The sequence below is a fragment of the Mycteria americana genome, chromosome 2 (assembly GCF_035582795.1).
Source record: "Mycteria americana isolate JAX WOST 10 ecotype Jacksonville Zoo and Gardens chromosome 2, USCA_MyAme_1.0, whole genome shotgun sequence".
NCBI classification, from domain to species: domain Eukaryota; kingdom Metazoa; phylum Chordata; class Aves; order Ciconiiformes; family Ciconiidae; genus Mycteria; species Mycteria americana.
Window position 1 is genome coordinate 47,482,602 of NC_134366.1, and position 15,894 is coordinate 47,498,495.

Genomic DNA, 15,894 nt, shown 5'->3' on the forward strand with positions numbered 1-15,894 from the left:
TTCCAACACATTTCACTCCTTCTCTGCTATGAGGCTCCTCCCTGACCCTATCCCTGAGTTCAAGGACAGCATAAGTATCTTTATATTGGTATCACTTTGTCCGCACAAGACAGCTGGTATCACAGCCCACTGCTTATAGCCTGCAGCTTTTCAGCAGTATTGGAATGAACTGTATATGAGTGATCTCTGGCTCAGCTGAGGCACATTTGGCCACATCAACTTAACCACCTTCACTGCTTCAAACAGTCTTGTCTATTTAAGACAAGTGAGCCAACACTGCCAAACAATTTGGAGATCCCTAAGCTGTGCAGATCCTTCACCAGCAGAGCTGCAGGAACAGCAATACCTGAGGAAGTCACAGAAAAGCAGAAGAAAACATCTTTAGTTGGCACCACTGTCAAGGCAATCAATGCCTGTCACACTTAAATGCACTGGTATGTTAAGAGCAATGCAACTTCTGTTTCTGCGTAAGGCACCTGATGTCTTTTAGGGAAGAGCCCCGTTTTGTGGATCAACAATTTTACCTTTGCCATATCACATTCCTGTAACATCATATTCCTTGATTTACGTTTGCTTTGTTCTATTACTGCCACAAAAAGACCCTGCACTGTTTCAGTGCAAAATGGAAGTTATAGCTATGATGTTTTAACAGGCATGTCCTCTCAAACTTCTCATTTGTAAGAAAAAAACAGCAAAAATAAAAGCATGCATTTTTTTCCACACACCTCTAAGAAATTGCCCATTAAATAGTTGGCTGTTATCCATCCATACACCCCTTCCTCTGGCCCAGTTATGATCTGCGCACCCCTAAATTCAAAAGGTTGTGCTCTGAAGTAGTTTTGAATGCTTGCAAGGACTTCATTGGCTGCCGTTTCATTTTGCAACCTAAGCAATTCACAAAACATGAGACACTGAGCATCTGGAAAGGCAATTTCATGTGTATTGTTCACTGACTAGCAATTCAAGAAAACTGCTACAATCACCTAATAAAAAAATAGACTTTGTTTCCCTAAAGGGGAAGTTTATGATAGGAAACAGCCAAGTATCCAGCATTGTTTCAACAAGCAGCTCCCCCACTATGTACAAACTTCACTCTTTATCATACAAGTTCATGGATGTTTTCTTATATATACTTCTCTTTTTAGTGAACTCAGTGCTTATATGACAGCTGCTGGTTAAAACAGTCCTGGAGCCGTTCTTCCCACTCTGTTTAGCCACAGAACAAACACAAAAAGCCAGTTTGTGCCAGGGCTAAAGGCACAGACAGACCCCCAAAATCACATTCATACTCAGAAAACTCTGCAGTATCTAGCTTTAATCTGCCTTTGCTGCCCACGGATACACACAAACATTATCTGTTTACATAACACTGAATTTTAAGACAGATATGGAAAAGAAAATTAAACTCTTGCTTCCTCCAGAATAAAGCAAACATTTCTTTTCAATATGGCATAACAGAGGATTTTTATACAGCCCCACTAGCCTTATCAAAAAAGTTAATTACATTAAATTGGCTGGGCTCCATTTCCTTTTGAGATAGCCAATTTCCAATGGATAAAAATGGGTCCAGTACATTTTTCACATTCTGTTTTCACAGACTGTTATGCTAGTATGCATACAGAGGAGTTCAAGTTTCTGCCATACCTCAGTAGTCTCATGCCAGCTGTAGCCCCCAGATAAACATAAGTGCTTTTATGCAGATGAACTGGTATTCTCTCCTTGACTTTATTCAGACAGTCATCAAAGGGTTTGGCAAGAGCTCCAGGGTTACTCTCATAGCTGGATACACCAGGGCCTAAAAGAGAACAAGTAGATTGATTCCATTCTGCTTTGCCAACTACAAATTAGCCCAATTAGCAAACAGGTGTTAAGAAAAAGAGATTTCTCCCTTCCCTCCTGTAATTGTAAACAGGGATAGGATGGTTGAAAACTACAAGTGCTTAAGGAATAAACAGTGTAGTAATTCAGCTGTGTGAGACAGAGAAGATCCTTGCAAACTGCTCGCCTGTATTTCTGTGTGTATACATATACACCTAATAGTATCATACCTAGAGTAAGATACACAGTATAATCATGTAACAACACAATGACAGCAGTGCTATATTCATGAGGAAAATAGGTTTACTCATGGCAGATGCTGTAGAAAATAGCATGTCTAATGCATGTAAAATTTCTCTGATCTGCTAAAGTATAGAAAATCCCTCCATCCAGAACCTAAAACAAAGATTTCCTAATCCGGTTTGCCACAACTGCCATGGACACCATGACACCTCTACAGCTCACTGCTCTCAACTGAAAATAAAATAAAGAAGCTTCTGCAAGGAATTGCTGGTGAAATTTCAAGATGCATACAAATGGCTCTTGAAGTCATAGAGGTCCAAGTCTAGGCTGGTGCACAAACTACTAAGTATTTCACAGCTTTCCAAATTTCCAAAGCCTTCAAATAACAGGAATGAGAGTTACACCATGTTGCATAAGGCATAACTATTTGAACAATTAACATAAAAGTCTTTCCTCCCTTGCTCAACACTCCAAGGACCAGCAGGACCTCAACTTGTTCAGGCTCAACTTGGGTGTGAATAAAAACATTCCTTAATAAAATTTCCTAGCTGAGGAAGTTGCACAGGGAGAAATCCAGGCATTCCCATGAAGCCATTGCCCCAGGGAACAACTCTGCCAGAACTCCATCTAGTTCTCCTGTAACAGCCATCTCTCTCACAACCTGATCCCAAGCTAAGCAAAAGGTGGCTCTTACAGAGTTAAAATGAGAAACCATTGATGTTCAGCCACATTGCATTGATAAAAACAGTAGAAAAAATATGTAAGACTTTATAGACTCCACACTCTACCATTCCCTTTTCCACAGTATGAACTTAAACATAAACATTACCCTGTCATCACTAGATGTTCACAGCCCTGGTTTGGAATAAGACTTTCTAAAAGTCTTAAGTCTAGCGCAGGCAGGCCTGAAGCTGGAAGGAAAGCTGTTACCAGAGGAAAACAGAGCAGGCAACTGCTGTTTTACATCCTCAGCAGCTGCTGTTGCCTCACACTCCCTTGGTGGCAGCAACCTCCATCTCCCAGTGTTCAGACAGAGCAGGTCACAAGGCAGTGACCATTTCGTTCTGGAAGACCGACTGCTTTGCCGATGCTTAGATCCTGACCGGGACAGATCAATTTTACACTATATAGAAAGGATTTTGCTTTGGGGCTGGGTCCTACACACAGGGGCAGAGGTACCTAATAAAGGCAGAAATGAAATCATAAAACCACCACAGAACTTACAGAATAGTTGATCATTTGACTTTCAAGTTCAGTAGGTATGTGAAAGTCTGCCTCTCAGTATGCCCATGCCCACAACCATCCCCCCATTTAAGTGCTTAAGGCTATGGTTAGAGGATCACTAAAGAAACACTGACAGATGTGTTCACCACTGCCCTCCAGAGCTTAGCTAGGGACCTCTCCCACGAGCCCTCTGTCTGCTCCAGTGCAGAGTCATCCAAGCCTGCAGCAGTGAACCCTGGTGATTTTGTGCACTGGAGGATGAGGAGTACTTTGGTTGACCATGGTTAAGGGCCCTTTGGACCTGAACAGGTCACAGCAATTTGGACTCCTCTATTTTGTAATTTTTTGTATTCCTCAGAAGTAAAACAAAATCTAAACCAATTACAACAAATTCACAAAAGTATTCCTCTGTCATTGTTCAAGGAGAAGAATAATGCAGTTTCTCTGCGTATTTTTCTCACACCAGAATTCCTAAAGGCAACATTCCTAATGAGGCAAGACATGAGCTAGCAGAGTGTACTCCCCACCTCAGCAGGCTGGCCGCCATTCCTGCAGTCTATAAGGACACACCATCAGGCACATGACAGTGCATTACTTCTGTGCACGTTACACTTGCTTTCCTTTCTTTGTTCTAAAATTGCTAAGAATGTCCACACATATGTTTAATGCTGAAGACAGAAATATTGGTGCTGTTAAGAAACCACTGCCTTCTACTCATCTCCTAGTTACTCATGGACCTCTATGGCTACATCTTCAGCATCTATTTCCAGACACAAAGAGGGATGCAGGATTTTGCATGATCACGCACTGAGAGGGAAGGAAAGGGAAAAATTCTCTTTGAATGCCACAGTTATTATCAGAGATCAACAAAATCTGCACTGAGACTTCCTGAGCTGCCCTACCTTCTCCTCTTACCTAACTTGCAAACCCAAACCACTACACTAAACAAAGCAATACTGCTGAAGTCAGTATCTTAGAGGATAATCTAAAGCTCATTTAACTCAGAGCAGCAGAATTTACGAAGTTTGGCTTCCTGCAGAAATCCCTTATGGACTAGCTACTGTTCAATAATGTGGATTTCTCTCACCTACCTGGCCACCTGTCTTCATAAAATGTGTGGAATTTTGGTATCTTTGAAAGCTTAACCAAATGTCACTGAAGTTGACTGAGAGATTCAAAAGCTGTTATGAAGGAATCCACAACAAGCTATTAGAACATATACTTAACCATACCGGACTGTGAGCAAAAGTCAGTCTAGTCTAGCGTCCTCTCTCTGAGAGGAATCAATGCAAAACCTCAGACAAAAGACAAGGCAGGTAGCAAGTGGTACTTGTGGTGGGACACCTTCTAGCACTGCACAACTACAGGTCTTCCTGAGCCAAAGGCCAGACCTGCATATTTGATACAACGATGACATCCTGTCAGAAACAGTTCTGCAATTTAGCTATTTTACTTGATAATTTTATTAAATGCTTCCTAGTTCTGTAGTATGAAGAAGCTCTTTCTGTTCACCTTCTGCATGCCTTTCATAATTTCCCCTCAGTTGCCTCTTTCCAAGTAATTACAGAACAATTCCAGATGAACTGCATAAGCCTTGTTTCTCTAGGAAACCTGACTCAAACAGCAGAGATTTCTTTTTTTAAACATCACTAAGACTTCTGGAAAATAAAAACTAATTTGTCAAACTCTTATACCATAGCTGACACCCATTTTTGCCTCCATCAAAATTAATGGCTAACATCTGACAAGGGCTAGATCCCCATTCTTCTCAAAGACTTTTTATTACAAGCTATTTTAAAATGTATTTTATACTTTTCTTTTAAAAGAAATTATTTCAAGGCACAAAGACTAAACATTTACAGGGCCTGATTCTCTGCAGATTGAATTCTGTCTGCACCAATCATGCTCTGCAATGGAGTAAATCAAGTTTAGCTACAATTTCCTCTCTCCGTTGCAGATTAGAGCAACCTGCTGTATCAGTAGGAGAAGGACTGATGCTGACAGCTATAGACATAGTCTTAACAGTACTTGCTCCCCAGCACTGAAAAGGGAACACAGCAGAAAAAAATAGTATAAGCTTCCCAATAGCCTCTTCTTGGAGGCTAGAAAGAAATAAGGAACTTCCATTTGAGCTCACCTTTCACATTGCACTTGAAGGTTTGGCTTACTACTCCTGTGTCATTTTCTTTTTCTGCTGGCCATTCATAGACGTAGACTGTAGTCCGAGAGGATCCAGCATCAAGGACTATTCCATACTGGGGAGTACGGAAAAAAAATACATTAGATAAAGAAGCAAACAGTGACAGCTTAAAGGCCTATATGCAGCTGTATTTCTTTGCACCATCAAACACTTTAGAAAATGTACGCACAGTATATTCACAAGAGAGATTAATTCTAGTGTTAGGTGCTTAGGCATGAATCCAACAGCCAAGCACAGAATGAATGTGGCTGCAAAACAAAGAACATACTACGTATCTTCAATAATTAATTCAGTGGGGATGGAGAATGCTCATCTCCTTTCAGCATCAGGTTCAAAATCCACACTGACACATACATAACACTGTGTTAGGACCTGATTTTGCAGCAAGTTCATTTCCCATTGTCCCAGCTACACTCCCTGAAGGGTTTGATACCTCAGCACAGGCTTTAGATTCAAGGATACACAAGGGATCCATAAAGCTATGAGCAAAGAGGTAAAGTACGTAATAGTCTACAGTGAGAATGCTGTAACAAGTCTGGTTCTTTTCTAATTGCCCCATAAACCTCTCCCTTTGAGTGGTTTAGGCAGTCCACCTGCGAGTTTGACACTGAAAACAGGCTGTGCCAGAGTGTGAGATAACAAAGAGGGAAAGAGAATAAATATTACCCCATGTTTATTTATGAAATAAATGAGAAATATTTAAGTGACTTGCCCCAGGTCACTTGGACTCTCTGTGGGATTAAAGCACAGGTTTCTCCATCTCATTCCACTGCTCACCAGACCCATCTTTCCCCCTTTCCCAACTTCTATGGCAGCAGAAAACTGTAGCAACTGGGAAGGCAAACTGCATGAAGGGAAGAAAATTGCCATTTTGCTTATCCCCTTTATGATTCCTGAAAGTATGTTTAGCTGCCTCCCTCTTCCAAAGTCATCTAATTGGTAGGAATCACACAGTGTAGGGTTCATTTCTCTGTCAACTTTTTTTCTTTTAAAAAAGACAGATTCCCAGGAGCCTGACAATACTGAAAAATGAGAGCCTCCATCTGGCTGCAAAGCAGTAAGAGCCCCTGCAGCAGGCTGATAAATTTCATCCCACTGCCTCCCTGGGGAGCGTCAAGTCTGACCGAGAAAGATCACTGCTTCAGGTGGCAAAGCATTCAGCTTCCATACCTCATTAGCTCCCAGCTTCCACTGTAATCCTACAAACTCCTGGCCCCCAAAGAACTACCAGCAATACCAGTCTAGTCTGTTTCCTAGAGGACTGTTAGATAATGAAAATTGCATTTATATTTATCCAGATGATATTTACCCTGATCAACTAAAAGGTGAAAGACTCCACAGATACTATCAAACCACGACACCATCAGGCTCCGTTCAAGTAACTACTTTAGCAAAGACACTTTGAGTGTATTCCCCCTCCTTGAAATAGAGATGAGCACTCTGGAGACACATAATACAGTAATGGTCAATCTGCTCAAGGGCTATTAATTAAATCTAGTCTCGGTCAGCTTGAAGTGCCAACCATAAGCTTTTAACTTAGCTACTTTTAGAGCTAACTATCATGCCCAAGTAGAGCTGGAAGTTAATGGAAGTATTTTTACCTCAGCTAACTGTGGGACTTTTTGACCTACTTCCATCCTCCCCTGCATTTCCCAGCCTCCTTCCTGAAAGTAACAGATTTCCATCCCAAAGAGTAGTGGTACACTTACCTGAACCAACACGTGACTGTCAATTTTATTTTCTTCTTCCTCCTCCTATTTTTCCTATGCAGCCTTGTTTCTTTTAAAAGAGATGCTCGTTTTTGAAAAGGACTTTTGGGCCCATTTCAGGGTGACTCTTGAAGCTCCTCAGAACTTGTGTGAGTTCACTCTGTGTGAAATGGCCCATGCAGCCTCATGAAGTGGTGATCAGTGAGAAGTGTGCCAGATGTTAGGACTAAGATTAATCTTTAATTAAAAAACCAGAAATTACAGAGGATGCGGCATTTTAAGAGGGTGAGAGAATTCTACATGCCTTGTCTCAGCCTGCTGCCTAAGAAAAACTGGTTGAATTAAAATTCTCCAGTGACATTACATTTCTGTCCAAGTTGCAAGTCAGATCACCTTTGGCTGCCCTTTAAGGACAAGCAACGCCTTCCTGCTTTGAAATGCACTGCGTGGGACTGAGAGCACAGGCAAACCCTTATCCTGGGCTAGCAGCTATTAAAGAACAGAACAACTTTTTCTCCCTCCTTTCCCCTCTACTTCAGCTTTCCCACTGAGAATTTCCATCATCTCTACTCAAACACCAGTGGAGAGAGATAAAGGCCTGGTGATTCCCTAATACCCAAGAACTGCACCATCTAGCCAATGGACTAGATTAGTCAGACAAGACAGGGAGACAACATTAACCCAGAAGAGCTTCAGAGTTCTGGTTTCTAGTCCAGTAGAAGGAAGAAAGACGAAAGAAAGGAAAAAAAAAGTGACTTAAAGGAAAATGCTTAGTTTTGGCTTCACTGTTGCCCAATGTACCTCCAACACAGAGGTGACCATGCTGCCTACAGCATGAAGTAAATGTACCACTTTGCTTTTTGGGTCGGCAGGATGCTATGACTACTGTACACACTTAACAGAAGCTAAATAAAAAGTAAGGTAACAATAAACGAGACTTTGTGTCTCTAAAGGTACACTCATACATCTTTTTTTTGGCTGCAGCTGGGCTGACTAAAGAGACTACTACCCTCTCCCCTATCAACTGTTCATCCTTCCCTTGCAAGAGGGTACCCCTTGCTCACGCAGCTACCTGTGTGAGTGACAACTACCTATACTGTTTCAGAGGCAGTTTCATGCTGTTCACTCAACCAGTCTGGTTGTGGCCCAAACAGACAAAGGATATTCATATGAATAGCTTCCCAATATGAATAGCAATCCCAAAAAGTAGTAATCCCAATAGGGAAGCAAGAACAAGCCCCAATTAACCACCTTTTCAGCCTGAATACCATTACCATAGGAGGATGAACAGATGCACAAACCCTTAAAGCAGGCACAGTTATGACGGCTCACCTGTCTTCCAATCACTTTGGAAAACTGCCACGAGAAGCTAACAAGCTAAACCAGCTACAGGGAAGATGGAGGCCACAACAGTGGATCCATGCTAGAAGCGCACTTCAGTTCAGCTACATAGGTTTGATCTACTTTTAATCAAGTATAACATCCGCAAACAAAGCAAAACACTTCCTAAGAGCCAAAAGAGATGTGCAAAATTTAGGTGTCAAAAACTGTAGCACCTGGAGAGGCAAATTAAAGAAATACAATAATGAAAGGAGAGTTTTTTCTCTTTAGGGCTCACAAAACACCAGTAGACAAACAGAAATTTTTTTGACTGGTACAAAGGCTCATTACATTCAGAGCTAGCATCATTTACAATTCAGGACTTCTTCACAAACTATGTCACTCAGGATGTTTGTGCTCTCTTCATCACTCTTCTGACTTCATGGTGTGTGCCCATGAGTCATGAGTTCTTTCAGTGCCTCAGCCTCATGCACGTGGGCAGGTCCTTCCTTCACAAATGACTGGCTCAATCTTCAGATAACCCAACCACCAAGGAACCAAAATACTTAATTTTGCAACAACACTTCAAAACATCAGTGGCGTAGCAGATAATTTATCTCTTGTGCTGCAAAGGAATGAACCTGGACACTCTCAACGTGCATCCTGGGAAAGAGCTATTACGCCACAGAGAACACAAACTCTAGTTATCCTTCAGTAGCTGTTCTGGTTTCATGGAGAAGAGCCAGAAGAAGAAGAAGAAGAAGGCCATTTACAAAGAGTAAGTCTGTTTTCATCATGTTATTGCCATATTTAATTTTAATCAACGGCTAACTTCAGGACAATGCCATTTCCAGGCTCCATCATATCAACTAACTACTGGAGGGTTTCATACTGGCATACCGAGGTCCTCCATCTGCTCCTGAAGAATGTGTACTTCTTGCGAGTGTTAATCATTCACTGAGGACTACTCAGCATCTCAGGAATCAAACATAGGGTCCTCCATATCAACTGGGATTTTCTGCATTGGCAGGCTTACAGCCCAAAAAGAAATCCAAAGCCAAGGCACCTAGCAGAGGAACCACCAGTCTTGTCCAGAAACAGCCATGAAGCCGTTGTGATTCAGGAAGCAGACATCCCCACCTAAACCAGCTCCAGATGGTCAAGGTGGGTCTGATGTTTGCTCAAAGAGTGAGGCAGACAATTTTGTCATTCTGAATGTGAAACTGAATTAATGACAAACACAGGTGATATGTAGGCTGTCTTTTAGATAGTGGCTTCAGCCTACATGTCAGTCCAGTCTTGCCTTGAATGAAAATTGGCAGGATGTAAGGCTGCTGCCAGCATAGATTTGGGGTACAAAAGGGAGTAAACTTGAGGTGCTGTGTCCCCATGCAGATCCCAGCACATGCACCCTCCCACACCACACAAACACATACAACTGGTATCAGAATACAGTTTTATCTCATTGTCTGACTCATACACCACCAAATGATTCAGACAAAGCCAAGGTGTTTATAATCCCATGAAGTGTCATGAGACATTAGCCTATCGCTATCAGCATGTGAACTATCCAGTTAAATACATACACAGAGGGAAAGGTAGAAAGGACTTCAAAGAAGGATCTGACAAGGCTTATATGCTTGTAGCTATCGTGGGAAAAAACAGAGAACTCAAAATGCCAGACTGCACAGCTTCTCTAGAAGGCTAATTTCTACAGCTTTGTCCTCAGTTGTGTACATCTCTCATGGAAGAATCTGCACACGTGCTCCAGCAGCACAAGGCAAAGCCTGAATTCCAGAGTATTCCAGTTTGTCTTTTCCAGTTTGCTCTGCCCCTCCTCATGAAGCTACTTTGCTTCTGTTAATATCCAGCAAGTCCTAACATATCATAAATCATAAAGTGCACGCTTACAGCCCAAATGCTTTTGATACACAGGAGCAGTTTGCAAAGATTTCAGCATAGACTTCCTAGCTGTGCTTGGGGGCAGAATTTAAACTCCAGGTATTTCCCACTTCAAAATTATTTTAAAATTACTTCCAATCTCTGGCAAAAATAAGAAAGCAGTGGCGTATTCTCCTCGTTTGGCCTTTCAGTCTTGGAGAAGACATTGTGTGATAGGCATCACAGACAGGGAATCAAGGAATGCTTTTCCTGCTTTGCCACTGACTCTGTGATCTTGGCCAATTCTCTTTTTCTCTCAGCTTCAGTTTTCCCATGATGAAGATGTGATTAAACATTAATTTATGGCTGTAAGCTTATTTGAATCACGCCATAAAAATTAGTTTAGAAAGGAACATTATTAAATATCAGTCACAAATAAACATTGTTCTCCTTCCTTAGGTATTCTAAGACTTACCTTAAGACCTGGGGAGAGGATCTGTTGCTGATTTATCTGAATCACTGCAATAGCAATGAGAAGAACTATGCTTAGAAGAAGGAACACTTGGGCAACAACACTTGGGGTTCTGGTGAGCATCCTGAAACAACAAAAAGGGAAACACTTAAGGAATGTGAAAGGATTCAGTGATTCTGTCTTAAGGCCTGAAGCCCTGAATCAGTTGAGACTCCTCATAAAATCTCATTTCGTCAACTAGATTACACTACATGAAAATTCTGTGTTCTCCTCAGGAACTGCCTGGTGTTTTGCTACCACTAACTTTTTATTGTCTAGAAGGGTGTGTCTATATTGTCATGCTAATGATGCCAGATTTCACCCTCAGGTGCCAGTCTGCTCCTTTCCCACAGTGCCTACATGTCGATGCATGCTCACCATCTCGTTCCCTCAGGAAACGAGAGCAATGGGCAGGCTGGGGCTAGTGCACACCCAACAATCCCATGTACACCGACAACATAGACAGAACCACAGCCATGTAGACACAATGCTGGCAGCTGCTGAGTACAGTTGGATATTTCTGCCAGAGATGCAAGGTCAGTGTCTATAACAGATAAAGGCTGCTTCAGCAAGAAACAAAGGAGGTTTTAAGAACATTAACATAGGCATCTTTCTTCTAACTGCTGATGTGTTCATGAAGTATGTTTGTGTGCATGTGCGTGTGCATGTGCGTGTGCATATTAATGCAGAGCCTATTATTATCACTCTGCACTACACATAAAATATAAAATACACAGTTTAACTCACAGATCTTGCAATGGAAAGTTACTAAATCTAAGTAAATCTAACGTAGTTATGTCAGACAAACCCAAAGGTGACATGAAACTTGCATACTGACAATAAGGCTGTTTATATGTTCATATCCTCTGGAAAGGTGTTCTAGAATTCAAATGTGTTTTAGGTTTCCTGTAATATCTCTTCATCCTTTATTTTGCATGTCCCTGGCCAGACAGCTCTTCACCCCAAAAGGCCTTTCAGTACCTCCGAGTACTGACAATCGCTGTATCAAAAATTCTTACGCTCCACAGGGACTGAAGGGGAAAGAGGTGGCTGGTGGGAGATGGCAAGCTTAGAAGTGTCAGAGGAACACAAAAAGGAGAACTTCCCTGCCTTTCTCATTTTCAGAAACCAGTTATTTTGGCATAGAAATATCACGTTAGCCTGGAGTGATCTATCCTGACTCCCATCTTCTAATTCTTCCATACTGACAGTGGAGTATACCAGTGGCTGTTCAGGGCTGCCCTACTGTTTCAGCAGTTGCCAATGCCAGTCTGTGCTGAGGAGAGGAGCTAAAAGGTGGTCTACAGTCCACGGCCACAGCACACTGGGTCAGCCCCGTTGTAGCTGCAACACATGGTCTTCTCCTTAGCTCCAATCAGAGCCAGAGGCCTGAGAGAGAAGTCAAAACAAATGCTTCTTCACACAGTGTCCATATTCTAAACCCCATGGGTTCTTCAGCCTGTGTACCCATGGTCCAACATCTATGTTCACATTCAAAAGAGAATCAAGTTATTTGTTTTGTTCTGGGAGTAGCTTCATGCTGAGCTTTGCCCACTGCTGCTGCTTTCCTTCTTTGTCTTCTGATTTCTGTTGTGAAATCTAACTCAGATTGGCTTTTGGAAACTCTTCATTTCAGCCTGACATATCTCACTTCCAGAATGTCATTTTTTACACTCATTAACCCACTTTTCTAAATCCATATGGGCTCCTTGTTTACTGCCAATCTACTCTTCCAATACTTTCTTTTCTTGGCTTGGTAATGGCTTTATCATCTTAACCATCAGCCAGTTTTAAGAGAAAATTACCAGCCACATTGATGATTCATTTAGTGCTGTCCATTGCTTTACTATCCTGAGGCATTCAAACATCATGTACACAATGCATAAATGATAGAATGAAATCTTATTTTTACTATTAGAAAATATGTTAACACCTAAGATGAATTCTCACTGTAACCTGCAGATGATGTCAGGGCATACTAATTAGAACGTCAGGGTATACTACTTTATACAGATCAATTAATTTTTTAAAAGAGACAGCAGATTTTAACTATACATGTATGAATAACCATCTGGATAAAATACTTGTCTTTAGGGGGAGAAAAAATCTTTTTCTTTAGTTATCTATAATTGTAAAGTGACTGAAAGAGAATTATCTGTTTGCAACCTAATATATACCAGTCACTCCTGGATCAAAGCACTGATGTTCAGCACTGGAAAAAATAAGTCATTATCAAAGAAAAAAACACTTAGGGCAAATGACTCTTTGAAAAACTAAGCATTACTAAAGAGCAAAGCAATAACCACTACGAACGCTTAATAACACCCATGATGACTGCTGGAATATTTCCTGCTGCATCTGTTTGCAAAGGGGAAATTGAAATCTTGGTTTGTTGAATTTCTCACGTGGTTCCCTGGTATTGGGATTTGTCTTCATCAGAGATTATTTCTCTTTTCAAAAATCTTTTTTGACAGGGAGCATATTAGGTAAGGGAGCATCTCTTAAGACATTCCTCATACAATCTTGTCCCATTGGCAATCAGGACAATTTCATCAGAGACTAATCTGTAAATCCTGATTTAAGCAACAGCCTCTGTGTCAGAAGGACACCTTACACTCCATGCCCGCTTGAAGTTGTCACACAGTTGACATCTTTGCTATCTATCTGAATTGTGCAAGACGCTGCAAGATTTCACATAACAGGATCAGAAGCACAGGGCTGTATTTACTTTTAGCTACACTCATCTAAGTCTCACACACATACCAGGCAATACAGTCAAACTTGCCCATTCACTGAAATCTGTAGATACCAGAGAGGAGTTCATTCACGCCACAGTTTAAACACAGTTATAATGTAAGTAACTCTAGCTAACGTTGAGCACTTGTTGGCAAAAAGCCAAATAAAAGAAGATTTTAATGAAATATCTAAAAGCAGTTGCATTCCATTATTAAAACAACACCAACCTGAAGCAAGAAACAGCATAAATACGTATTTTCCGCACCCAATTAAGTACACTGGGCCACACAGGAGTATATTGGAAGGATCATTTTCTACACTTTACTTCAAGCAAAAAGAATACCTGCCTGCAAAGGAAAATGGACTAAACTTCTTCATGCCACCAACATTTTGAGTTTAACTAGGTTAAATACGCATCTGTATGAACGACAGTGCACCTCATGGCGCAACTCCAGCACGTCTGACTCCAGATCAGAAGGCTGTGTCTTCAAGTCACACGGGGCCCCCCCAAGGCTGCTCCCACTTTAACGGCTGGACTTGATGATCTTAAAAGTATTTTCCAACCTAAACGACTCTATGATATTATATGCTTAAGTTCCTTTTCCCAAGTTACTTGAAACATCAAACCCACTTACTTTAGGTACTAACCTGTTTGTTCATAGGGTGGATGGGCAAGCACCATAAATATCTTTCTTCACACTATAACCAGAGAGATACAAAAATATTTTTGTATCTCTCTAAAATAAATTAGCATTTATTTTAGAAGTGGTCTACAGGTGAATGTTTTTCAAGTGCTAAAAAAACCCACCAAAACCCCAAAACCCCAACACCCTCCGCATTTTAAAAGCCGCAATGAAAACCTGTGAGGAGGTGTGACAGGCTTTCCTTCGGAGGAGAAATTAAGTAAAAACAAGCACATGGACCCAAAATTAGCGGCTGAACCTCAGAGCTTTCCCTCAGCTCACCGTCGTCCTGGGTGAGAAAGCATCACACAACGATTGTGGTTAGCGAGAAAGCATGAAGTTTTCCCCAAAAAAAGCCGCGGAGAGACAGACACCCGCGGGCTGCCCCACCAACGGCCGCGGCGGCGCGCGCCCACCCCCTCGCCTCAGCGGGACGGCCGTTGGGCGGGAAACCGCCCCTCAGCCCGGCTCCCGCCCCGGCTCTCCCCCACCCGGGGATCCCCCGGCCCTCCGCCGGCCTTTCTCCCGCAGTCTGCCGGCCCGCGCAGCATCCGAACCTACCTCCCTAAGCCGCGGCTTCCCCGCTCCGTCCCGGGCTGAGGAGAAAAGGGAGACGGTGCACACTCGGAGTGGGGAGGTGGCGGTTGGGAGTGCCTCTCGCCCTGGAGGGGGTTTGTGGAGACTGACTCGGTGTTTGCGCGCCTTCTGCTCCCGTATTTCCAAATAGACTAAAAAAAAAAACCAACCAACTTGCAGGTAAAAAATCCAGACGAATTAGTTCAAGTGGAGGAAGGAGATCTGCGGCGAGTCGACGCATCTGAAGCGTTACTGCACCCAGAGATGGGGGGGGGGGGGGGGGGGGGGGGAAGGCTGTGCCTAGCGAGGGGTGCCGCCGGGGGAGGAGGGGCCGGGCAGGGGGGCCCCGGGGTGCAGTCCCTTCCTGTCAGCCCGGCTCATGCACTGCCGCTCTTGGACAGGCTCCAGCGGGGGAGCAGGTCGTGTTGGGAGCAACCCTGCGCCTGCAAAAACTCCCGCAACACGGCCGTGTGTCCCTCCTTTCCCCCTCCAGCTGCTCTCCTCTTTCCGGAAACGCAGATCTGGCTTCGCCTGCAGCTGATACAGCAGGATGTTGCTGGCTGTCCCTAAATCGTATTCCTCAGTTCCCTCTCAAAGGAAAGACAGAAAGAGGGTTTTGCCTAGAGATGACACTGTGGGTGAAAGAACGGTATATTCCCGCCTCTTCTAAAAGTGCTTTCTCAGGAGGGCTTTTCTCAGCCCTCAGAAATGAGTAGCCCTCCAGTCTCAGGGCTACCTTTCCATTCAAGTTCAAGCATACTGGCACCACTTTGTTTTGTAGTTTTGCTGGAGTTCTTGCCAAACCTAGACTGCTCAGTGGAGCTAGCACATACCCAGAAACATACGTAAAAGCAACATCACAGAGATCCTGCTCCCATCACCTGTCCGACCTGTGTGATCAGCTACAGCCAAGGATCATCCTACAGCCTGCAGGATGGGTTTGCCAGAGACTTGAGGTCTGGAATCACAGCAAGACACTTCAACCACTTTGCC

At 42.8% G+C, this 15,894-nt stretch overlaps 1 protein-coding gene across 2 annotated transcripts in view; it reads right to left on the reverse strand.

Moving 5' to 3' along the window:
• Nucleotides 1-15,894, reverse strand: part of ENTPD3 (ectonucleoside triphosphate diphosphohydrolase 3) — a 51,163-nt gene that overhangs the window by 6,704 nt on the left and 28,565 nt on the right. For both annotated transcript variants that reach the window (XM_075493243.1, XM_075493242.1), the window contains exons 2-7: nucleotides 14,887-15,053; nucleotides 14,291-14,341; nucleotides 10,871-10,991; nucleotides 5,423-5,540; nucleotides 1,645-1,795; nucleotides 726-885 (exon numbers count right to left, since the gene is read on the reverse strand). In XM_075493243.1, coding sequence (XP_075349358.1) covers nucleotides 726-885; nucleotides 1,645-1,795; nucleotides 5,423-5,540; nucleotides 10,871-10,990 — 549 coding nt within the window. In that variant the 5' untranslated portion in view covers nucleotide 10,991; nucleotides 14,291-14,341; nucleotides 14,887-15,053. The remainder of the gene's footprint in view (nucleotides 1-725; nucleotides 886-1,644; nucleotides 1,796-5,422; nucleotides 5,541-10,870; nucleotides 10,992-14,290; nucleotides 14,342-14,886; nucleotides 15,054-15,894) is intronic.